At 41.2% G+C, this 26,308-nt stretch overlaps 1 protein-coding gene across 1 annotated transcript in view; it reads left to right on the top strand.

Moving 5' to 3' along the window:
* cntfr (ciliary neurotrophic factor receptor) overlaps positions 1-26,308 on the top strand; it is a 71,250-nt gene that overhangs the window by 2,481 nt on the left and 42,461 nt on the right. Inside the window, exon 2 of the mRNA XM_030767864.1 lies at positions 17,971-18,204. Coding sequence (XP_030623724.1) covers positions 17,971-18,204 — 234 coding nt within the window. The remainder of the gene's footprint in view (positions 1-17,970; positions 18,205-26,308) is intronic.

Raw genomic sequence — 26,308 nt, 5'->3', positions numbered from 1 at the left:
ACAAACTCATGTGATTTGGACAATGTCATGTGTTTTGTTATTACATTTGTTTTATTATTAATTTAATTTAATTCCTTAAATGCCTTGGAAGAGAGAGAGAGAGAGAGAGGGAGAGAGAGAGAGAGAGAGAGAGAATCTATTCCTTCTCTCAGGGACTCCCAGACAAAGACTTGTTTCATGTCATCAGTCAGTGGATGGAGTCCAGACAAGCCCATCACTGCCATTTCAATTATTCATGAGGCCCCTAAGTGAGAATGAGACTGAAAATATCTCTGTGTGCCCATTGTCTTGTCTAGCTCCTCTTCCATTTAGTCTTAAGATGTTGCTGCCTTTAATCTTTCACTTTTTGCCACACATGACACAAACTCCATACTCTTCGCACGCTGCCTTTCTTTATTTTTCCGCTGCTGAAGGACAAGCCTACATCTTATTCTTGATAGGCTTGAATGAAGGTTAAGTCTTGTACACTTCTTAATGTGTAGAGGCACGTCTGTCTACTGTTTCGATAACAGCTCCCTGCATACAGAACTGATACCAAATGGGCTTTAATCAGTGCTGATGGATGTAGGCACGTCCAGTTCACTGTTTGGATTAATGTTACAATCTCTGAACACAGACATGCCCCTTTTTACTGTCTTTTTTTATGTGAAAGACAACCATGTCACATATGCACAAGGGTCTCTCTCTCCCCCTCTCTCTCTCTCTCTCTCTCTATCTCATCTCTCTCTCCCTATAACCAGATAAGTGAGAAGCAACATTGTATCCAAAATAAAACAAAAGTGTGAATTCTGTCACCAGCACAAACTTATGATGCAAGATGTGTGAGAGAATGTGTGTGAAGATCACCTGCCTGAGAATGTTTCATCCGGTGCCTGCGAGGACGCTGTTGAGCATCACACATATTACACTTGAGCAGAGTGTAGCGAACAAGTGCTATGCTATGAATCTGTAGGTTTGATTAGTGAGGAGACGTTAATATGGCGCAGAGAGATGCACTTGCACATACTGAAGCACGTGTACAATCGCGGCACGGCAGACGTGGAGAGCTTCTGAAGAGAGCCAGGTGCATGAAACCTTAATGTTGTCGGCACAGCAGACACAGAGATCTCTTTCACTCCCACTTTGAAGCTGTTCTTGTACCACTTCAAAGATTTATACTAAACACTGCTTATATTCTATGTCAGACTTTAAGAGGCAGGTTCAGAAGCACAAACCACATCTCTCTCTCTCTCGTCATCGCTCAGTTGGTAAAGCTGCCGAAGCGGGTTTTTAGCCTCGATAAAAACCTTCAGTTGCAATAAACAATTCACAGAATAGCTCGCGTAAATCATCTTAGTGCTTACCTGTCGATAAAATCCTTTCCTTTCCCTTGTGTTGCTAATCCCGCTCTTCATTTCGCAACGGAACAGAAGTCTCTTTTTGAGTTAATAAGACTTCTGTTTGAAATCTCAGTAATATTTATTGACACAAATGAGGTTACAGATGTGTACATTTTCCCCATTTTTTTTCTCTGCTGTTGTAACAGAGCATAGAATATTCCTGACGTCTAAACACCACCCTCTGATTGAACAGCAGGAAATAAGGTGATGAGGGATGGAGCGGAGAGGGAGAACAGGGATGGATCCAATCCCTTTATCGTCCAAATGTGATTGTCTCTTAATTGGAGCCGTGGATCTGAGTTCCTGTCTCTGACTGATAGCATCGCCCCATAAATGGACCTCTGGAGCCTCTTTTACAAATCACGGCGACGCTGCCTGGTGATTTGGATCTGCCTGTCTCCACTGCCCTATCTCTCCAAAGGAGGAAATGTGTTGCTGGCGAAATGCTATTATGTCAGGCTACGCTGATGTGAGCACGGTGTTATGTTATTGTTCTCCGCTGGAAACCCATCTGTGGTGTTGAGATTTTCTCCAGAGTATGGAGTATGCCTTTCACAAACATAACCCATGTCAAAAAACATAGAGGATGAAATATTTTTGTTTGCTTCTCGTCTTTTGGCCACGTTGCGTTCCCAGTATCAGACCCATGTATCTTATGATGAATGTTTACTCTGAGTGGTCATTGTGGCTGTTGTTGGAGGCATGCGCGTGTGTGGATTTGCGCGTGTGTACATACGAGACGTCTGCGTAGGGGTTGCACAATGCATAGCAGTTGTGTGCGCGTTGTCGTGTCAGCTAATTGATCTCACTGTTGAGCCAGCATTGAACTTAGAGTCACCCTTTGGATTTTCTCATGTATTTATTCATGGGTGGTGCTTCTGCCTCCTGCAGTGTGTGTTGAGTTAAAAGAGCATGATCAGTGTTAACATCAAGGAACAGTAAGTCACAGGGTCAGCAGGAAGAATCCATCCCTCTGTGCTGCACTCGAGGAACTATTACTGAAGAACTATTACTGTGCACCCTTCAGAGGCTTTTCATGTCACTATACCAGTGATCCATTAGCAGAGCAGAAACTTGAGCAGTCATTTGATATGCACTGAAACATAAAGCAAAAGAAGGGTTTTCCACAGTGACAATATTGATATTTTCAGATATTAATTTTTATCAGATGTTAGATATTAGATCTTAGCAACGTATGTTGCTGAAATGGATTTAATGTATTTTCTATGTCTGGGAGAAATGCATGATGAATTTTAGCTAGACTGGAGAACAGTGGCCCCCCTACAGAGTCAGCGAGTTGATGATTTCTTGTGGTGTGTGCCTGCCAGCTGTGAAGTCTGTCAGGTTATGAGGCACGTTAGAAGATAAAAACCGATGTGATTAGAAAAAGAAAAAAAAAACTACTGAAATCTTTATGAGCTAAGCTATATAAAGCATAGCACCACTCTGTACCATGCTAAGAAAAGCCACATTTAATGTTTCTTTCAAAGCCACTGATGTGAAATACCTAGACTGCACAGAACAAATGCTATTAACACCAATGTATCTTTAATACTGGACTACAGGAGCACTAAAGCATAGGCTACTTGACTTAACTTAAAAAGGAAACAAGACTTGCAGTGGGGAGAAATTTAATTACTGGGAGATACAAGCAGGTGACCGGTTTGTCAGCTAAAAGCATGACTTTATGGCATTGTGTGTTATATACATCATGTTTGCTCATCCTTGTAACACTGACCTTCACTTGGGTCTGCACAGAGGCTCTATATGAACTCTGAGGTTCAGTTTTTTCCTTGTGCTCAGCTCTACAGCGGCACATCAGTGTATCGCCCTGGGCGATTTCTAAGAGCATTCAGACAAACCCAGACATCTGTTTGATCATATACACTCTTGGGTCCTGTTGTTGGTAAACACAGAATAAATTTGGGATGAGAGCTTGTGGGGGACGGGAGTAGTACAGGTCTGAGGTGTGTGTGCGTGTGTGTGTGTGTGTGTGTGTGTGTGTGTGTTTGAAAAGTTATAAAATGATTCACTTGATCATCTGTTTTTTGTTTTGTTTTTTTAAACAAAATAGTCAGCTTTGGGTAAATGAGGATGTAAATGAGGAGTGTTGTATTTGGCTTGGTAATGCATGCTTTGAACTATTGTGTGTCTGAAGTGAGATCAGGTCAAAATTTGTAGAATTCAGTGATGAAGGTTGGAAATATGGCCACATTAATATAGCATTATGGCAGGCAGCAGGAGGGTGAGGCAGACCTAATGAAAGAGGCATGAAGAATAAATGGAATATTTAACACACAGTGCCTAAGGTTCACCCTCAAACCTTGCATTGTTAAAAGGAATCTTATTGATCAAATGCTTAATTCACACACACACACACACACACACACACGCACACACACTCATACACATATGCACACTCACACAAGCCCTGGGGGTTGAGGAGAGTGAGAGGGCAAAGCCAGGCACCAAGATGCTATGATTTGGGACTTAAGTAGGATTTTTTTTACTTAATCCCTTGTGTCTGAGATAATCTCAGGAGGAATTTTTCAACCTCTGGCCCAGCAACCCTTTCCATGTGCTTTTTGTAATTGTGTGATTAACTTTCCACTATCCTGCTGCTTTGCTAATGAGTGCATGTTTCTCTGCTGCTATGCCCTCTGCATTCACTGGAGTGTTTTTGAGAAATATGTGGAATAATTAGCTGTCATGTGTCAAGAAGCATTAAATTAAATGTATTTCTAAAATGAATGCAGGTAAAAAAAAAAAGAAAAAAAAATCCCTGTAAATGTTGCCATGATTGTGTGGGCTTTAACAATTTGAGCTCGCATACAACTGATATAGATCTGTTTAGGTTTCATTTCAGTGATGTACTGTGAAATATTGTGGGGTGTATGGTAGCTCTTTCAGGAGGATAAATGGACAGTTTTGTTTTTCCCACTGACCTTTTCCAGCTAGTGGCAACATAAGTGATCCCAGTCTGGAAATTGCTTTAAAGGGAGGTGGAATTGAATTGCTTAACCACGCTGTACTAGATGGATTCTGCTACCCAGAAAAGGGCCATTCAGAAACAGAGAATCTCAAGCCTTTGTGACATGAGCAGATAAAGGGAAGTAGCAGATACTGAGTCTGTGAGAGCGCTGGGAGTCTAATGTAAACTCACAGTCAGAGATTGAAAGAAAATAGTTGGAACACCGAGATACATGTTTAAATGACATCAGAAAAGCATGGAAAATAGTTGTTAAGGGTTGATAAAGTGCTGTTTTGTCTTGCTCCGAAATACCATGCCTTTGGCATTGTGAAATGAGTTTAGAGACACAAAATATTTATACTAAGTGAAACCAAGCATGCGGACAAGCATGCCAACCCTTGTGTAATGCTGAAATAGAAGTGAATGCCTGTCTATCAGCGAACAACAAATATTCTGTGTGTTACTATACACAATAGCAACACCGTGCTGACTGAAATATGATTTTGTAACGAATCTGAACATATTTTTAGAAATCAGTGGAAACTTATCAGCCTCATGAACTGAACCAGATCCCCATTCTTACAACCGCGTTTGATCCAGCAAGCAGAAGCCTGAATGAAGTATTCTCCTGAGGGCAGCCAGACCCAATGTCCAGGCATCCTCCAGTGGCCTCTAATGAGTCAATAAGTCCCCTTCATATGACGTCAGTACGGCCCACAAGCCTGTTTGCCTGCGCTTTACAGGCCCCCTGAAAGCTTTCACACTGGGTACAGTGTTTGATTTCAGGTGATAGCGACTTATTATCTGAAGCAGGCCAGGCAAAGCTGCCGGTTATCTTCTGAAGTGTATTGATCGGCAGTGCTCTGAGAGAGACAGAAGCTCTCGGAACGATCTTCTTTTCTTTGCTGATGGGCTCTTTGTGTGCTCTCTGCTCTTTCTTTGTCAGATCACTTCATTTTTTTTTCTTTCTGTCTTATCTTGGGCTGTTTGGTAGCCCTGTAGTGGAAACGCTAAAGAAATTAACTATAGACATATAGAGTCCTCGTCTGTGATTGATGTAGCATATCTCTATCTTTTGTTATTATTTACGATTTGTTAACATTTTTTCCACAGCACTGGAATACATTTTCACCCAAGAACTCTTGTAAGTCTTCCCCTGACGCATTCTCGTTGAGACCCCTGAGTGAGGTCACTACATGTGTGTGATGTACAGCCATTGTGTCTTCTCACACTGTGAACTGCTTAGCATAACAAAGCAATGTAATCTACTCAGAGAGGATGTTACTGCCAGTGAATATTAGCCTCCGCAGAGACAAATGACTACTTTAGCTTCAACTGTGTGGAAAGTATAATATGGTAGTTTACACCTTGTAAAAATTTTACACCTATGTCAAGTGCTATTTTCTGCCAGCAGATAACATTGATGCGTGACATAACTGTAGTGTTGGATAAAGAGTATATCAGTGCCCTTGTTTATGCCAGAGATGAGCCTCACTGATCAGTGTGCAGAGTGTGGAATGTTGTTTCACCATCTGATCACACAAACAAACACACACACACACACAGCCCTGGAATATATGCACTCTCATAAGCATCTTATGGTTGATGGTGATAACTAGGTCATAATAATAACCATGATAAAACACAATAATGAACTCTCTCTGTCTCTCTCTCTCTCTCTCTCTCTCTGGCACAGTGTAATTCAGAGTTAGTCTGCCTTGACTGCTATCCATTGTGAGATTAAGGTGGGTTTATGTTTTCCCAAGTGTAATAATTGTGATGCAGTGTCCTCCCTGTCCTGAAATGTCAGACAATCGCTCATTTTTTTCTCCTTGGACTCTCTCCTCCTTTCTCTCCCTTACGCACATTTTTACAAGAAAAAAATAGCAGTAGCTTCAATGCACATTACCGTCTATAATGCTGTAATTCTTAAGCATGAAAAATGGCCTCCTTCTCTGAACCTAATATGGGAATCCATCTGCTTGGACTCTGAGCCACAGTAAGGCAGGACTGGCTTTGAGAATAGGCGCACTGAGAGTTTCGGTCTCACTCTGTCTCATTCTACGTTGCTGTCTCTCTCTCTCTGTCTCTCTCTCTCTCTCTCATCGGGCTGGTGTCAACTTTCTCAAAGCTCATTAAGTCAAGCACATTAAACAAAGTGTTTTTGAGCTAGAGAGCGATACTTTTGTCTTTAAACCCTGCGTAAATTCAGCGAGGACCCGGCAATGCTGACACAAACAGTTCCCAGAGTGCTGAGAGCTTCCCACCTCCATCCCCAAGGCGCATAATTTAATTAGTTATTCGTGACAGACGTAAAGACACCTCCACCATCCTTTTACAGTAGATGACTGAAAATATTATCTCTCAGTCCCCTGGTAATAGATAGGTGTGGTGGTTAGCCTTAATTTAGAATACAAATGTGCAGAACATAGAGAGAAAGAAAATGTGTGTGTGTGTGTGTGTGTGTGTGTGTGTGTGTGTGTGTGTGTGCGTGTACATCCCTGCATGAACACAGTGACTCTGTAATACAGGTCCAGGACTGTCTGTACAGACATCTGTGTTGACCTCTGTATACATGCTTTACATGGCTGTTATGGAACAGTCTGTCAGGTGTTTAGGAGTTCACATTTTTCTGTGTGAGCACCTTGCTGTAGAGCCCTAATTATGCTTGTTTAAGATCAGAACTTTGTTACCTTAATCTTTCTGGCATACCAGAATGAGAACCAAGTGAACTCTGGCTTTAGCTCCAGAGCAGACCTGTCTTGTTGACACTTTTTGATGTTTCATGGTCTGTTCCTTCAGTTTCTAAACATAGCTCTAGCGAAAAACCTCCATCGACTCCCTATTGATAGCTGGATAATAGACACTCCAACTCGCCCATACACACACACACACGCACACACACACACTGCCACCTCGTCTGAGATTTTTCCTCAAACTCAAAGAGTGATCCTTTACTTCTACATGATGAATGTACTGTTTTTCATTCCCAGTTTGACCATGATAATTCATCAAAGTGAGACAAATGCTACGTGTGTGTGCATGAGAGAGAAAGAGAGAGAGAGGGAGGGAGAGAGACAGAGAGAGGGAGAGAGAGAGAGAGAGAGAGAGGCCTGCAAGGATAAAGCCTGGGTTAGTGGAACAGGGACAGAGAAGACAGAGTGTGCCTACTGCCGTCAGGACACAAAAACACAGCCCATTAATCTTTAGCCAGTGCACCAATAGACACACCCAAACACACACACACCAACACACACACACTCAGAGTTGTCCATGGAGAAGATGGGGTCAGGACATCCACTGCAGTTAGCGTTAACCTTCTCTGTGTTTTCAACCCCCCCCCCCCCCCCCCCCCCCCCACTCTTACAGTCACCCCAGACCAAAGACACATTAGCCTCCTTTTACATCAAGCACAACAATGTAGCTATAGCAGGTGACACTATCCTGAATGCCTAAGTGCGTAGTGCTCAGTGAACCTGTAATACATCGAAATGTTTTTCATAGCCAAGCACAATCATGTATAAGGCTTTTTAATTAGCTCTTGTAGAATGATTAAGCTGTTGATAACAGTTATTTCAGTGACTCATTATAAATTGTTTCAGTAAAGCTATACCTGCTTATTGTGACATATATTGCATCTTAGTGGAAGAAAGTATGACTTAAAATTGTTACAAAAGAACTGTATTGCTGTGACTATGTATGCAATGTCTTCTGGCACAGAAGCCCCTTAGGGGCCACTCAATAGTCTGTTTGCTGATAGATGGCCTAACATTTGCCGAGCCATAAGTACACACAATTAAACAAACCTAAATGAGCTTTGAAGGTCACATTTCATGTCAAGAGCTTATTAATACCTTTTATGTTGTGTTTATGAATGGTGTCAAAGTTAATGGGAGCACTGTAATTTATGCATCGCCTTTAGGTATATGCATCATGCAATTACGGGGACCTTGATGAAATGACATCTATTTTAAGTCATATGGGGATCACAGTGCTTTCAAATTGGCAGGAGAGTGTGTGTGTGTCTGTGTGTGTGTGTGTGTGTGTGAGGTGGGGGTGAGGGGGATATAAATGCAATCTGAGATGAGTTATGTGGTGTTAATTATGTTTTAAATACCACCATAAATACCATGGAATTTATTATCATAATATTAAGGTGATTACTGTATATGATGTAACACTTACTTCTACATGTGTGGCAGCCAGAGGAAATCTTGAGTACACTCTCCGTACAGAAAGACAGATGTTTTACATGCTTAATCTGTGCACAGAGAAGGCTTGGATGTAAACGTAAATTTAAAGTAGCTCAAGCTAACACCTGCACTCACCTTCCATTTTCTCTGTTGTCCAGAACTGGAGAGATTGTCCCCAGAAAGATTTTTCTGTTTCCAGATGTGAGATGTGTTTTCCTGCTTTCTGCATCATCAAAAGACAAACATCAGTATTAAGCAGAGAACCTCCAAATGCTAATACAGTAAATCGTGTCATTTATATTTTGGACATTCGGACTGAATGTACATGTGTATATCAATACAGTGCTGTGGATACTCCGACAATAATGTAGGCAACAGGTGTCTTAGTGACTTAACTATCCAGTGTCTTTGGCTGAATGAAATCTTTATTTTGGTGTGATGTGCTATGACTGACTGTGAACACTACTAATGTTATCAGCTCTACACTGGTAAAGTGCTTGCCTTCCCTTGCTTGAGCTGCAGGGGTAAAAAGCTTCTCACCATGTAAGCTCAACGTTATCAGCCCTGCCCAGTTCAACACAGTCTAGAGTTAATGATAGTCTACCACTGTCTGGAGCTCTACTCCACACAGTCAGCCATTAGGGAAGATTACTTACTTGGAGCTTACACACACACACACACACACACACACACACACACACACACACACAGAAGCAATGAAAATAGTTCAGTCGGTGGAGCGAGACCACAATTAGATGGACATGCAGTCTGTAGTTTTGTCCTATTGTATGAGTGCTTACCCCTCTAATACTTTCTGCCTGTCCAGCGAGCAGCGATACATCACTAGCTCTAAACAAATCGAACAGAAATTGAGGAGGGCTGAGCAAGCATAGAAAGAGCATGGTGGTCCTCACATGTATACACTCAAAAGACATCTTCTCAAAACAGTTACACAGACCACATAAAGGCTCAAGTAGCCATTACCAGTTTGTGTGTGTTATGTCATGGTACATTAAGGTGTTAAGAATATGACCCGCTTAGGGCAGTAGTTATGAATATTTAAGTTAAATATGTTACGTAAGGACCTTTTGAATGTCCTCACTACTTCTGTAAATCTCAGCACAGCTCTGCCTTGCCATACACTGTCGTGGATATATTCAATGATGAGCGGTGGTCCACTCATACTGACAGTGTGAAATAAGTGGGAAGCAGTTTGAGTGGTCTCCCAGTGACTGGAGACACAATTATTCCTAACCTGGTCCTATAGTACCCTCAGTGTTCTCACAGAAGACAGTCCACGGCTATCTTCTCTGTACTCATCTTTAATACAGGCTATAGAGGTGTTTATGTTCAGTCAGCCCATGGAATTAAACACCGATATACTCACAATATTGCAAAATGCAAAACAAACCAAGACTCAAATAGTAGACCAGAATAATGATATCAGTAGTTTGATTACTGAATTGGTAAAAATGAGCTCATATGTCAACAAAGGTGAATTTTACACAAGAGTAAGCTTTAGTCAATTACACCATATTAATTCTGTTATATACACCATACAACAGAAAAAAATAAGAGAAAACAAATGGATATTCAGCCTCACAATAATTAATGAACAATTCAAATACCGACTGAAAAATATTAATAGAATAATATTGTATGACAGCGTGTACATTTAGTACTGGTAAAATCTGCTCCTCAGTTACGGAAAAAAGTCTCGCTGCACTCATGAAACCTGAGGTCTAATGCAATCACATGCTTATAGCAGTCAGAAGCTTTAATTTTGGACACAAACGTTTTGGTTCGGTTACTTTTCCGCTAGTTCACTCGTAGTGCAAAAGAGAGTAACTTTGTAGTTGTATAATTTTAAATATGCACACGTGTGAATTAAAGTTTCCCAAATAGAGCATACCTGTGTGGCTCATCACAAACCCTCCCTCCATCACTGTTAATGCTGTCTACTGACGCCACAGGGTAGGAATTAGGGAGCCCCACCCCCTTTAATGCCATCTGAGAGCTCTTCGAGCCCCTCCGAAATTCTAGCCTGAAATAAGGATTAGGATAAGTGTTGGAAAAACACTTCCTCATGCTGATTTGGTTCAAGAGTGACATTGCCAGACGGAGAAAAGTAGCAAGCCACCTGTGAGAGCGTGGATATTAAGCAGGTCGATCAGACTTGGTTTACTCTGAGAAAAACAGGAAAAAAATTTGGCTGGATACAAGGAGGCCTTGGAAAGTCTTTAATGTGGAACACCAAACTCACTGTAATGAAGTACTAGTACATAAGAAGAGACAGAGAGAGGGATACAGAGAACAGTGTAAAGGATGGAACATGAGGTAAAGTTTTGAAAGGTTTCCTCACTGGAATAAACAGCACAGAATCGGGAGCAGACCTGAGTGGAAAGCCTGCTGGCTCACCGGTGTGTGCACCCTTCACAAATGAGGGAGCATTGGAAAGCAAACAGCCTCCAGTCTCAAGACAGCATTCTTCCTACCTCTCTCTCCTGTCTGGTGCCTCTCCGCAGCCCCTATCCTAGCCCTGTGTCTGGTCAGACAGAAGAGTTCTGTAGTAGAGTCAAGGTGAAGTGTGACTAATGGCCAAAAGGATATCTGAAAATCGCTGCACCCAATACCTGGCACCGTGAGTATTTGTGTGCAAGCCTGAAAACCATTAAAAAAAAAAAAAAAAAAAAACTTTTTTTTTTTTTCCAGATTTCATAAGCAAGAAGAAAAAATGTTCTCAGGAGAGTCTGATCATAAGCGAAGCATTATAATCAATCTGGGTTGTACACAAAGTGAACCAGTAACAGATGAAAAACAATCAATGTGTGACCTCACTTTATCCAGCAGGAGTGGGAGCTGTACTCATGCTTGAGGATTGAACCAGCAACTAAGAATTTCAATGGCTATGCTTATAAACAGATGGTGCAAGCACACATTTGAACAAGAAATGTTTTGTCAGAAACAGTATGGTATCACCAGCATATTTTGATATATCTCATTTGGCTTTGCTTGTGTATAGCCGTTTGTGAAAGCTGACCTTTTCACTGTCCCTATAGGACTGCGGCAGGATGTTAGTGTATGTTTCCCATTGCCTAAGGATTTGTTATAAATATTTAGCGGCAAATGGTTTTGTTCTGTTTTTCACAACTATCACATTTTTTATTCAATAAACCACTCAGCAAACCATCGAGAATTGTTACAAAGAAAACAAAGCTGCTATCAAAGAGATCTAACTCCTCCATTAGAATTTTTTATTAGTATCCTTACTGTTTGCAGTCCTAGTTCTGACATGATAAATGATGAAAGAATGTTGGAAGACTGTAAACATTGGCATTCTATCAAAAATCCTCCATGTTCTTCTCAACATCTCAAGCATGGGAAAGTATTCTAAAGCGGGCACCGTATGAAGACATCAAATTCCTTTGTAGCAATTTCCTCTTGTCACAAGCTTTGTGAAAGCCCAAAATCCCTCTGTAGCACCCGGCTTCATTGGGGGAAACAATAACGACAGTGAGGTTGAATGGAGGCGCATCACGGCAATGCTCTTTTGACATTTTGAGTGTCCATCAAGCTTAAAAAAATGAGCAATAGGCTTGTTGCTGACCTCTGCCTGGACTGCTGCATCATTTTGGAGGTACGTGGCTTGTTTGTATTAGGCTTCAGTATGCTTGACATAAACTCTGGGACTACTTCATAATGACGTTCAGGTATGTTTGCTCTTCTTCTGCTCATCTGTGCTAAGTACCGGGGGCATGTGTGTATGTGTCAGATGGGGGGAGGAGGGCGTGTGCAGGAGGATAGCGATGTTGGCCTGCCCCAGGATGTTTACATTCCACCAGCAAAGCCATGCACTTCTCTCATTCAATACAGACCTTCTGTAGCCATAGAGGTATAGGGATGAGAGAGGGAGAGGGGTCATGAATGTGTAAGTAATCTTGGGATAACAGCGTGTTGTTCTGCTCTCTGAAAGACTGGCTTGTTCTTCAGTTAGAGCAGGTACATGCTGAGTGGAAAAGGTTTTCCTTTGCTAGTGAAAATATGTGGGCGAGAAGGGTCCTGCCTTTGTTTCTGAGTTGACAAATACTCACACTTCCTCTGTTGTTTTGAATATACATATCTCCACTGGAGAGGTAGTTTCCAAGTTTTTCCTCTTAACCTGAGAACTGTCAGTACTTCATCTTATTTGGTCCAATGAATTTTATTTTTGTGCTCAACAGCTTGCGAAGGCAACACCTTCACCTGTAATTCTTATATTTGCATTTTTTGAAGATCCTCATTTTCTGTTTCCATTTCCGTTCATCAGATCTGAGCCAGTCCAATAAAACCTGTTTAAACTTAATCTTAAGGTGTTCCTCTCATTCACCGAGGACTTGCAGATTGCTGATTCCTTTGATTTCATGTGACTCGCTCTTATTGCATACACAATTTGTGATGCCACCTTTAAAAAAGACATTTGAAATGTAATGTGGAAAAAAACAACTCCGGAATTAAATCACATCAAGCATCAACCAGCTCTTCGACACACTGGGGATTCCTCTCTGAAGCTTGTGTCTCTGATCCATCACACAGGGTGATGATGAGGTCCAAGTGAGCACATCACCATTTTCTTACAATGACCATCATTGGTGCATAGCAATAGAGCAGCTGGTTTAATTTTCTAATGCTTATTCCAGCCCAAACCGGGCAATATGTAATCTGATATATCCTCTAGCTAGTTGACCACTGTACATAATGCACATGACAGGATGTCTAGTATCACCAGCGTACATCCCAGTACATAAGCTGGAAACTTGGAAACTAGGAGGATACCCTCAGAAGCCCTATACATTTGCTCCACCTGTAAGTTCCCATACATCACTATCTTTCAATATTAGTTGTGCTCCTGGACAAGTGGAAAGTTTGTTGCTGTGGAACCCACTTTTGAGTTGAGGTTAAAACTCCAATTTAATCAGAATTCTTTTTGTGCCTTCACCTCAGTGTAGAGTCAAATGCTTTTATGTTGTTCAACTGTGATCTGCATCAGAGTAGTGCTTCAGTTTGCAACAATTAACATTAGTTTGTGATTTATTCATTTTTTTATTTCATCCTCTCCACTTATATAACTATATGTCATGGAGCATTGTGTGTGATCAAGAACCCAGTTGAATGGTCTCGTAGCTTAGAGTTTGTAAGTGTAATATACTCTGAAATATAAGATATGTCTTCAGCCTGGTCATAATGTAACACATGAAACATTATACATGCATATATCTTCTCAAATTATTGTAATGACACATTGATGAAAATTATACGTTATAATCCATATAATTATATGTCCCTTATAATCCTTATAATTTATATCCCTTTTAGAGTGTCAACACATGCTTGCGAATGGACCCGCCTACCCAATCATCTGGCCATACACACACACACACACACGCACACACACACACGTTTGTATTCATATCCTAGTGGGGACTTCCCATTGACTCCCGTTAACCTGTAACTTAAGAATACTAACCTATCCCTAACCCTAACCCTAACCTTAACCAAGGAAATATTTTGGAAATAGTTTTTGTTTTATCAATAACAACAATATAGTTTAGAAAAACATTGCTCTTCTAGTGGGGACCAGCATTTTGCTCCCCACCAGGCACTTTTGTCAGATTATGCTATTTTACTGGGGACTTTCGGTCCCCAGAGATATACCAATACATGGTACACACTGACACACACACTTGCACACACACACACACATTGCATTTCTGTTTGGTGTCATGGAAGATCAGTATCACCACATGCCTCTTTTCATCCAAAAACAGGTTCCTAGGTGAGAAACCTCCCAAGAGGAGTAGAGGAGGGAATCAACCCTGGGTGGCTTGCTCGTGAGGTTCACACCCATTTGGTTATTTTATTAGGTTACAAACAAAAGGAGACGGGTGGAGATATTTACTACAGAGCTATTGCCCTTAGACCAGAGAGCCCATGCGGTGCATCATGGGAGGGCTGGGAGGGGAGCGCTGAACAGCACTGCCTGCTAGATTTAGGAAATACTCTCCAGGCCAGAGCGAGAAAATAAACGGAACAGCCAAGCCCACATTCCCAGCCTAGAGCATTTAAGCCTCAGGACCTGGAGGGGTGGGATGAATGTGTCTGATCCATGCTGCATCAGTCTGATGCTGCTAATCCTGTTGACCTTTCTGGAGCACGTACTGTTGCGTGACCTTCACTATGTGTGAAAATTCCACCATATTACAATACAATATTGTTCTCTGTGAGAAAAGTTCCAAATGCCACATCTCCAGGAACTTGCACTCACAGTTGTTTTGTTGGAAGCTTTAGGGCCCTATATCATAAAAGAACTCATTATGTGGCCTCAGTTACAACAAAACGGTTAACAAAGTACTTTCTTACGCTGACACCAAACCTTGATACAGTTTGTCTGTAGAGTTGAAAACAAACCAGAAATGGCCTTTTATCAGCCTGGTGAAGCTCATCTCAAAAAATGCACTCTGTTCCTGTCTCTATTTACTGAGACAAGCCTCTGGTCAACAGTGCCATGTTTGAGTGGTCAGGCAGCAGCTCTATGATGTTTGGCTCCTTGTTTCATGAGAAAAAGACAGCTGTTCTTCATCTAGCTGGGGATATCCAGCTGTCCTCCACCCTGAACCCCCGGCAGCCCAGAATCCCCCTCTGCCGTTTCCCAGGCCGCACTCGTAAAACTTTAGCTCTTCCATGTGGGTGTGGATTCTCTTTTCTCTCTCCGTTTTTCTCTCATCTCTCCCCTGGAGCCTCCAACAACTTCTGTCAGCTAGTTTATGTCTGCATTGTGAAGTGTCAATTTGACTGCTTCTTGAAGTCTATATAATGTTTTTTCCTTTTCCTCTTTTCTTTTTGGATTACCCAAGTGGTTTTGCCCTTAAAGCTACACGCATGCTCATTGCACAGCGCGTCAGCGTGGGCTCAGCTAACCATACAGGAAGTTTGTGGAGGTTGTTTGGCTTGTATCAGCTGCCTCTGTTTGTTTGAAGATAATATGAATTACTTTAGTTACACAAGCATGGATGTGTAGCAATGCGTATTGTGGCTCTGCATGAAAAATATGCTAGGCTAAATACAAGCCCCCCAACGATCTGATAAAAACCTTGATAGAGGCACCTGCTAAACAGTATAATGAGAATTAGGTATTCAGGGCTATCAAACAGTGACAGATATGAGTTACTGTTCCCAGACTTTGTTGTTGCCCGCTGAGGAGACTAGAGATTGGCCGCCCTATCACTGCCTGCTCAGGGGGAGAATAGATAAGCAGGAGAGAAACAGGAAATGGATTTATTTTTGCACCCGGCAACCGGGCGGTTGCCAACTTGCAATGACAAGTGAGAGCAATGAGAGACAAGCCCTTAATGAGAATCCTCAAAAGGGAACAAGGCAGAGGGCAGCATGTTATGTCTGCAGAGCTTAGGATGTCTTGAGAGGAGACATTTCACAAGCTCGTTTTACTTTAGAGACCTCTTAAGAGGTTTCAATTTTTGGATTTTTCATTAAAGCAAGGATTTGGACTTGATGATATCATGATTTTTTTTTTTATTTTATCCTCACTCATACACACATACTTATGAAATATACAAGGCTAGTTAATGTATGTGAGGAGCATGACTGTTGTATATTAGATGGATAACTGGAATTCACGCATTATTTTTTATTTTTAGCTTATGTTTGATGTAGCATTATATTAATTCAAAATTAGGTATGGAAAATGAAAAATTCCACAGTGTATGGCTGCTGGGTTTCAAATTTCTTGATCAGTTCTGTGGCTTGAAAATCATTATTATTGCTGCATTTGCAAAATGAGGCATTGTGTGAGCATTTTCGTAAGGAAATTAAACTGTGACGAGAGTCAGTTGGCTACACCTGCAAGCTTGAAGATCTTTTAAGTCATGGTTACGTATTCATGATTCGGATTATGATTATGATATGTATCACTGATGATACGTAGCAATTTTAATCCTACTGATCAACTTTTATGATTAAGCGGTGTAGAAACAGGTACCCCAAATGTTACCCACTCTATAATGTCGTCTCTAAGATACTCAAGCACTTTGGGTCTGGCATAAAAAATTGTTGAGGATACACAATAGACTCTATAACCCATAACCTGAGAAGCAATGTTGATCATCACAGACTATTTTGATGGTGTCTCATTCACAACTCTCAGAAATGAATGGACTCTGAACTTTAAATGCCTGTCAGTTCCTCACAGTAATTGAAACCAAGACACCGGTAACCACAAGTAAAGCACAAGGGACACGTAACAAACAATGAGTTGTTTGCTTCAGTGCGGACAGACATAGTTTCCATTGTTGCTGTGAAGTTTGTAAGTCTCTCTTCCTTCTTTTTCTCTTTCAACAATTACATCAGACTGCTTCATTAGTGAAAAGCGAGCGGATGTTGTAAATGTACCAGAGCAACCTACCCTGTTTTTGTTATTTTAAATGCAATCGTTGCCATTGTCACTATCCTGTTTTCTCAAGCATGCAGTCCTTTCAATAGCGATTGTATCCCGCAGCGTTAGAGGCATATGCACTTGGGTACTCACAGGGCCGAATGTAAAATTCATGGCTGTGGGTTTGCTCAGAGGATTGAGCGGAGAGGATTAGAGCTGCTAGGGAAGTGAGAAAGATCACCGTCAACATCACCCCCATCGCCTCTCTCGCCCTCACGCTCCTCAGACTCTCATGAGTTTACAAAACTGTGATGCAAATCCAAACGAAACTGTTATCCTTTATAGCTTTGAGCTCAGCCCAGACTTCAGTTTGTCAATGTTTTCGTGACTGGTTGATCAATTTCAACGCTGTGTTTTCCTCCTAACGTGACACAGACTTTCAGAGGATCTTTTTCTACGTTAAAGTAAAATACAATTGCATCCTGTTGACGTTTAACGCCAATCTGGTCTGAGCATACATTTCCAAGAAAAGGAAAATAATAGAGAACAAAGATGAAAGGGGAACAGAATGTCCTTCTTTATTTGTGCTTCAGTGCACTCTTGTCTGTCCGTGTGTCTGGAAAATTACTCATAAGTCAAGGAGTGTGATGTACTGACATACAGTATTCCACTATTGTCGGTGTGAGAGAACAAGCTGAAATTTCTTACCGGCTAAAAATTTAGGCTGATATCTCAACAGATATTTTTTCAGCTGAAAGTCAACAGAGTACAGTTTATACATGTGAACTCCCACTTTGCATCTCAGACAGATATGTGGACATTTGCCAACATGAACAGACAATACTCCACAGACCTGTCTTTGCTGATTTCACTTCTTGACTGACAATACGTGTCTCTTTAGTCAGTATGGCCCATGTACTGTTTCGGCTAGCGGGCTCTGTGACGTGTATGTTGTTAGGAGTACTGCGTGTTTGTGACAGTGTCTGTGCTCTGTACCGACAGGTGCCAGGATCCAGTATGAGCGGATAGGCAGTGACGTTACCATGCAGTGCGGCTCTTTGGACACCAATGCGTCAGTGACATGGAAGGTAAATGGAACGGATGTGAAGGCGCGCCGGCGGGAGGAGGGGTCTCGACTAGTTCTCATGGATGTCAACATGAGCAGCAACGGCCTGTACAGTTGCTTCCAGAACCCCGACGGAGAACGACGTGACCAGATCAATTTGCGAGTGGGCTGTGAGTACACCGCACCGTATATCTGCTAGTTTTATCTTGTGCTGCTCTCTTTCTCTCTCATGGCTATATCTCTCTTTATCCCTTTTGTCATTTTCCTTTCTCGTTTTTTTCATGTAGGCTACTGTCCTCTCTTTGTCGCCTTGCCATGTCTCTTTCTTTCCATGTTCCCATCACGCTCGCTCTCTTTTTCTTTATACATCCCTTCATTCCCTCTGCTCTTTTCTCTCATTCTTACATGCTTTCTTGCTCCCCGTTTCTGCTTCCTCCTCCATTCCATACTGGTCTCTTATCTGACCCTGACTCTGTTTATCTGACACTTGTCTTCATGCACACATCTGAACCAGTTTCCGCCTTAGCCCTGCGGACTGGTTGGCCTCAGGATCAGTTTGTTTAGACGTACCCACAGTGTGTTTGAAGAAAGGCTAATTAATAACGCTGAACATAGCCATTCAGCTCCTCTTGTCATCCCAAGATCCCCCACTATGTGGACTTTAATTCTGTCATCTGTCTGATATCGCTGCACGGACTCGTCCTGATTGGTTGTGTTCTGTGGGGGTGTGATGTCACAATTTAGAGAGCGAGGCAGACGCCAGATGTGCTGTCTCTGTGGCATTTGCTTTGTAGAGGTCAATGACAGGGCTGTGGACATGTGGAAGTGAAGCGCTGTCTTAATGAGCAGGATGTGCCTGTCCCGCTTTTCATCCATTCAGACTGAGCAGCCCTTCAGACGGCTCTGTATGAACAAACCATAGCAATGCACAATTTGTAAACACAGGGTGATGTACGGAGGAGTAGCTATGTACATAGCCTTAATGGATGGTTGTCACATTTGGCTCAATGACTATGTGACTGAGGTTATCTATGTCATATGTACTGCACAAACTGTGCAGGCATTTACACTGTGTTAAGTGTTGCTCATTTTCACTGTTCGCCAGTCTTCTGAACAATGAGCCCTGTATCATAATCAGTGTAAATGACAAGACACTGCCCATAACACCCTCTGACAGCAATTTAATGCACTAATCAAGTTAGAGAAAACAGTGGAGAGATAAAGAGGAAACAAACATGCTCCAGACTGCATAATGAAGTGCCTTTTACAATCAGTTTGACTTTACTACGCCCTGACAACAACCAACTAAAGTAGCGTAGTCACTTACTCATGGCTGTTTTTTTTTTTCTTTCTTTCTTTCTTTTTTTTATTGGAGAAGTATCTCCGTTTAACATTATTCGTTTGACCACAGAAAGGGTGATTTGTACTTTGTACATTTTCCTGGAGAGCTGTTTACATTAGCATTTACAGTAATGGCATTCCTTAATCATGAAGGCTTCTTTCTAGTGATACTACCAGTCCATTTGGATTATCCTACCAAACATTTTTGTTAGTCCACTGTGGATAGAGGGTATCATAACCACCCTTGCAATTGAGGAAATTTGAGAGCAGCGTGCCGTCCACTGACCTGTCCCCCAAGCTCCCCACAGTCCTGATTGGAGTGACCGGAGTGTGTGGGGACCTTAACTGGAGCCGCTGAGCTATTACTGTATAGCAGGGTCACGGCCAAGCTAGTGGGATAACGAGATAAGTGCTGGGGCTAAGTGCTTCAATGAAAGTGGCATGGTCCCAATCCCACAGACAGGGAGAGGCTCTCCACATGCACGTCAGAGCTGGGGCTATTTCTCTCTCTCTCTCTCTCTCTCTCTCTCTCTGTCTCTCTCTCTCTCTTCTCTCTCTCTCTCTCTCTCTCTCTCTCTCTTTCTCTATCTCTCTTTCTCTCTCTCTCTCTCTCTCTCTCTCTTTCTCTCTCTCTCTCTCCTTCACACACACACACACACAGAAAGAGAAAGAAAGAAAGAGAGAGAGAGAGAGAGAGAGAGAGAGAGAGAGATACACGAGCACACACTTGTACACACACAAACACACATTACAAACACAACTGCCAAGAACAAAGAGGGAGGATTTTTGAGGTTGGACTGTCCCATTCTTTGGATCTCATCCCAGTAAACTACGGCCTTTTAAATAAAGTCAGAGTGAAAAGTTATGGGCTTTTCTGGTCTGATGGTAATTATACAGCACATAAAATTGTGGACCACGATGAGTCAGGCCAGCACTGATCCTTTATTTGTTAGACCCCTGGTCAAACGCCCTTTGAAACTCCAGTGCAGTGCTGAAGCTTTGGTGGTTTGCTCTTCAACGAATGTGCTCTGTGTTTTCAACATACTGTGTCTGGATGAGCCATAAATGTGGCTTAATTCAACTTTATAGCACTCAGTGGAGCTATTGCTGTTTTTCTGGTTGTAATGAGAAGGTATGAGAAGGTATTGCAATGTTTGAATCTGCACTATTCTACTACACAGTGTCCATCTTCCCAAGTACAAAGGCACAAAAACAGACTCCAGGAAAATAATCTTTTTTCCCCCAAATTCAGGTCCAGAAAAAAGACTTTTCTAAGAAAACTTTGTGAAACTGCCGCACAAATATATTTTAGATGGACAGAGTTCATACAGTTTGAGTGAGCTCTTTGTACAAGTAAAATGATACCCAGTAAGTCTGTCAAATACTTGATTCTGAGGACTTGTGCCTGTACATCACTGGACCACATCACTGGTGCTTTTACATTCAGTCTGCTCTCTAAAACACTGTGTTGTTGTGTACCTCTGATAACATTCATCTCAAAGTTTAGCTCCATCTCCTTCTCTTTCAGTCTCACCTTGACACTCGGAGGCTTTTCCCATTGTGAATGAATGGATGTCATCCCAAATACTATGTTCTCTTGTCACGGTACATCTTAGAGACAGAAGAAATTGGGAACATGGTGTCATAGAAATGTAGTGTCAATAGAAGACATTGAAATCAGCCTAACCTATAAATCAATTCCAACTGAATTTCACACAGGGACCAAACTGCTTTTGAAAGTGGATTGGAGACGATAGTAGAAAATACTGGAAGATTACTTGTATAAAATTATCTTTCAGAATATAATCGTGTGTGTGTGTGTGTGCGTGCGTGTGTGCGCGTGCGTGCAAGTGAGCGTGTGTGTGTGTGTGTGTGTGTGTGTGTGTGTGTGTGTGTGTGTATCTGTGAGTGTGATTGTATGTGTAGCACATTTCCATTTGACTAAGCCAAACAAGAGAATTCCATTAAAGAGCCATGTTCAGGGCTGGTCCTTGGGGAGCTCTTCTTTAGCTGGAAAGACAGATACTGTTGATTTGGAGCTACCGTGAGTAATGTGGATTGTTTGGGGAGGACTACGGTACATGTCACAATGCTGGCAGTGGTTTTTATCAGAGAGCGTCTAATGCTGGCATCAGCTATGCCTTAGCATTTAGCAGCAAGGAGTTCTGGTGTTTGGGCAAAGTCAGAGAAAGGACACATGCTGAGACTTCATTGTATGGAACTCAGTCTGTAAGTGTGTGTATATGGTATATGTGTACATACTGTAAGGACAAAACTCTAGATGAGCCATGGGCAGCCGCGGTATAAAGGTTAGCGAACCAGGCTCGTGACCGGGGGTTGCTGGTTTGATTCCCAGGACCGACATCTATGGTTATGTACCCTTGGCACTTAATCCCAATGCCCCCCAGGTGCAAGGAATGCTGCCCACTGCTCCAGTGTCTGGTGTGTGTGTTCACTGCCAGTGTGTTGGATGGGTAAATTCACTGCTTGCTGTTCACAGTATGTGCGATCACAGAGATTTTTTCTTTTTCTTCTTTAAAAGTGAATGATTGGAGTCTACATTGTGAAGAGCAGTGAATTGACGGATTGGATACAACCACTTTTGACAAGTGCATACTTTGGTTTCTTTGTGTAAATGTTTGCTTTTTGAAGTGACACGTACTGTTGGAAAAGCAACTGGAACAAGGCGAGAAAAACTCTGTGGTGATAACTGATTTGAATCTGTTGTCATTACTGTCATTCACGCTGTGAATGGGCCAATCACAATGTCTTCCAAGAAGAATTCAATACAAATGAAATTTTGGGCCTATTGCTTTTTGACTAGAGGCTTTGTTCTAGTGAGATGGTTCTACAAATAAATATGTGTGATTTCCTGAAGTTTACTATTTTACTCTGTGTTGTGCACAACCTCTTTGTAGACTAGTTTTAGGGGGGAGTTGAGTCTGAGATTGTGTTTAACTGTAGCTTCTCTCCCTGTCAGCTTTACTGTGTGTGACTGATATTTTGTTTACTGTTAGTAACTCTTGGGATTGCAGTGAATGGATCAGACAAATGTAGCACACAGTAATTACATCAGCACTAAACAGCAGAACTCAGTGAGGGAGCAGACAAGACAGACAGATATAAAAATCAAAGAAAATGTTCCTTCCTCATGTTATTTTTCCCTTGGTCACCTCAAAGCTGGTTGTCAGTCCCCCTAACAATCAATACTCACTCATTATAAGCCAATTTCTATATAAATTGTATTATTATACACAAATCTAATTAACAGATAGTGCTGTTTATTCCACTTGTCTGGATGAGTACAGATCAAATGACTTAAAATCTTGAGGGAAAGATTTATCTATTTGAATATACATATGAGGGCAAAATTCACATAGTTCAGATTTTTACCCAATTATTGCCATTGTTGACAGCTGGATGCTGCCATGGTTAGTGTTGTTTAAAAGTGAGAACATGATGGTAAATAATAATAAGGATAATTAACTGGAAAATCTGCTCCATCACAAACGTGTTTATGTGACCTTAATAGGTCACTTCATTATTGCACTTTATTTTAGAATATGTTGTACTTGGAAAAATGGTATGAATAAAAAAAAAAAAAAACATACACAAATACACCCCCCCCCACACACACAGAATCAGTTTTCAGTCTTCAGATACTTTGTTTTTTAGCTTTTTAACTTCAGGAATGATTTTATCTGCACATTTCTTTTTATCAAAGGCTTGATTTCCAGGCTACCTTTCTCTAAATACCGCAGATAGCATAGCTAATCTTAGTAAGGTTAAATATTGATAGGCCTAACAAATGAAGATTAAGACCCATGCATATTTAAGAGAAACTGCACTTCATCTAGATTTGGAGGCAGTTTTATGTCAGGTGTCCACAGTGAGACAGATGGCACAAACTGGGCAGTATTCTGCAGATTCGGATTTGTGAATAAAACACAATGTAAGGCTTTTCAACCAGCTTGGCAGATCTTCCTCTAACTGATTTTCGCATATCTCTGTCTGAATGCTGAGAGAGGGAAAAAAAATAAATTTCTCTGGACCTAGAAATTTCCATGATTTTCACCCAATGGGAATTGAGAAAAAGAGAGAAATATTGAGATGTGACATCTCAGACTTTTTCAGCTGCAGATATACTACAGATTTACAGCTTGTCTGTTCCTTTGGGTAAAGAGACGGCGCTGAACTTTAGCTTGTAATTTACAAGCTCTCTCCTCCAGGATTTCCTTCCCTAATCACATTTCCTCCATTCCGCTTTGGCTGAACATTCTCGTGGAGCGAGGGATGAAAGAAAAGTGCACAGGAGAGACACAGGCCCAATCTGCACCGAGGCATTTTTTTTTTTTTTTTTAAGATGAGATGGCGCTAGTGTATGCACACTGTACCCAGTCACATCAGTTACATTAGTCGTGAAATATGCCACGCTTTGTAAGACTGATGTTACACTATGGAGCAAAGAGATCGATAAGTAATTTGCATTTCTTTATTCCTCTCTACAGGCGTGACCTTTTTATGGAAATATATTTGTTTTGCTATTCACAGAGGAATGAGTCATTTTCAATACAACTAGAAACTAACCATTGAGACTGCACAGAAAGGTAGATTTATTTCCAGCTGACTCTGTATACTTTCTTTTTATCTAAACAAATACAATTTCAGTAAATAGTAGAGTTTGCCATGATACTTTACACTGAAGACTGTTAGACAGAGGTTGAGGATCTTTTTGGCTGAGTGTTCTTAGATATATTCGTGTAAAAGTACACAACATTTAGTCCAGATACAAGAGTTTATGGACATTACATTACATTACACTGGGTGTACTACCAACAATTAACGAATGAGGCAGAAATAGAGGTCATATTATCAAAAGTAGACCCCCCCCCCCTTTTTAGCAGCTGGAGCATCCTTTTATCCAAAAAGAAAGATGCATTTGAATGTTTTAATGTTCTCCTCGGACTGAGAATCAGAATCAATCATATTGAAACATTGTAGATGAGTAAGTAGGATTCCATGTTTAATTGTGAAATTGCAGATACTCTCCTCACACCTTGGCACTAACACGATGAATGCTTTTGATCTTCAGGACCAAAGATAAATGTAAAAAATTTTGAAATATCTTTTATTAGCCTTTATCTCCATATTAGCCTATTTATTTTATTGGCATTTAGAAGCACTTTTCAATTCTTAGGAACGCATGCTCTCTGATGCCAAAAGTCTTAACTGTCTGCTGACTTCATTTCACTACATCAGCAAAATGGGCAGATGAAATCTCTCAACTTTTTGGATGAATGTCTCATATATTCCTCATCAGAGCATGGCATAATTATTTGGCAGTGCTATGTATGTCCATTAAAATGTGTAACTTATTATCAAGAATAAAAACAGTTATTTATTCATCTTCAACACAGTCTACCTTATGCAAATATAACACTTGTGCTCCTTGCGTTAGAGTAACGTTTACGATTTATGCAAAAATGTGCACACGTGCAGCATTTGGCTTACTGAAATGGACTTTCACATTAACTTGTATGGAGAGAGTGTTGAAACGCTAAGGGGAAAACAGATATATTGATGTAACTCAGACCATCTGAGTGTTTGAGAATCCAGTAGCTGGGTTTAAGTATTACATAACTGAGCCTTGGTGTGCCATCCAAGTGAACCACATGGGATTAGTCTCTGCTTTTCCACAGTGTCCCCCCTTAATCTCCAGACATTAACAGACATCAACAGAGAAACAGTGAGAAGCCAGTGCACAGGAAGACAGACCAGGGGCAGGAAAGGGGGGTAATACCTCTAAATTTTTAATAAAAACAAACATAAAGGACAAATTATTGAACACTGACCCTCTGGATACAACACATGAGTTTGCAAAGGGTAGATGAAAAGAAGCAAAACAGAAAAAAAACAAGAGTCAATCCTTTCCAATGAACTGCTTTAATTGAAGAACAACAGGACAACTATTGATCTTGTCTTCATTAGAATTCAAACCAGCAGGCTTTTTCTTCTTCCTATTCTCTCTTTCCTTTTTCTTCTTCCCCTTCTTCCCTTTCTTCTTCTTCTTCTTGTTCCTCTTCTTCTCCTCCTTCTTCTTCCAAAAAGAGCAGTAAGTGTGCTCCTACTAGATACTGGAGTTTTTACAACTAATGGAAAAATCCCAATGAGGTGATTTTCTGCAAAAGATTGGACTTAACGCCCCCCCTCCCCACACTCACACACACACACGCACACACACATGTCCACACAGGCTTCACATCTCATAGTAGGCAGGGGGCCGATGTTATGTGCATGTTTATACGTAGAACCAAGAATATTCTGTTAAGAGCGATGCTGGTCGATTTCACAGTATTACATTCGAGCAGGTTCAGGCAAACAAGTACAGCCCATCTAGTGTTCAATCAACCAACAACAACAACAACAAAAAGAGGCTGATGTTTGTACTTTGAGCAACCTCAATATTTTGTTAAAATCGATGTCACTTCAAACGCAGTATATACTGGCAGAGTTATTTAATATAGTCATGCCTGACTATCCAGTGAATATGCACCACTTCAATCCCAAGTTCAGCTTCTCTCTTTAGCATTACAACAGCTTGCAAGGTTACCATATAGTATATGACTGCAAAGATTTATTGTACTTTGTGTTACCAGTCTTTTCATTTTTAGCATGATGAGAGTAACTGTGGCAGTGACCAGGGGGGTATTCCAGAAAGCAGGTTTAGTGAAAACTCAAAGTCAGTTAACTCAGAACAAGTAGTAAACCTCCTAATAGAGGAGTCCTGTGGCTTCATTCTCCTAGCAAAACAAAGACATGAAGCTCTTCTATTAGGAGGTTTACTACTTGTTCTGAGTTAACTAACTCTGAGTTTTTACTAAACCCGCTTTCTGGAATACCCCCTCAGATTTCACCGGTACAGGGTAAATATGT

Source organism: Chanos chanos, chromosome 3 (assembly GCF_902362185.1).
Source record: "Chanos chanos chromosome 3, fChaCha1.1, whole genome shotgun sequence".
NCBI lineage: Eukaryota > Metazoa > Chordata > Actinopteri > Gonorynchiformes > Chanidae > Chanos > Chanos chanos.
Note: the sequence above shows the minus strand (reverse complement) of the source record. Positions and strands in the feature narration are given on the sequence as shown.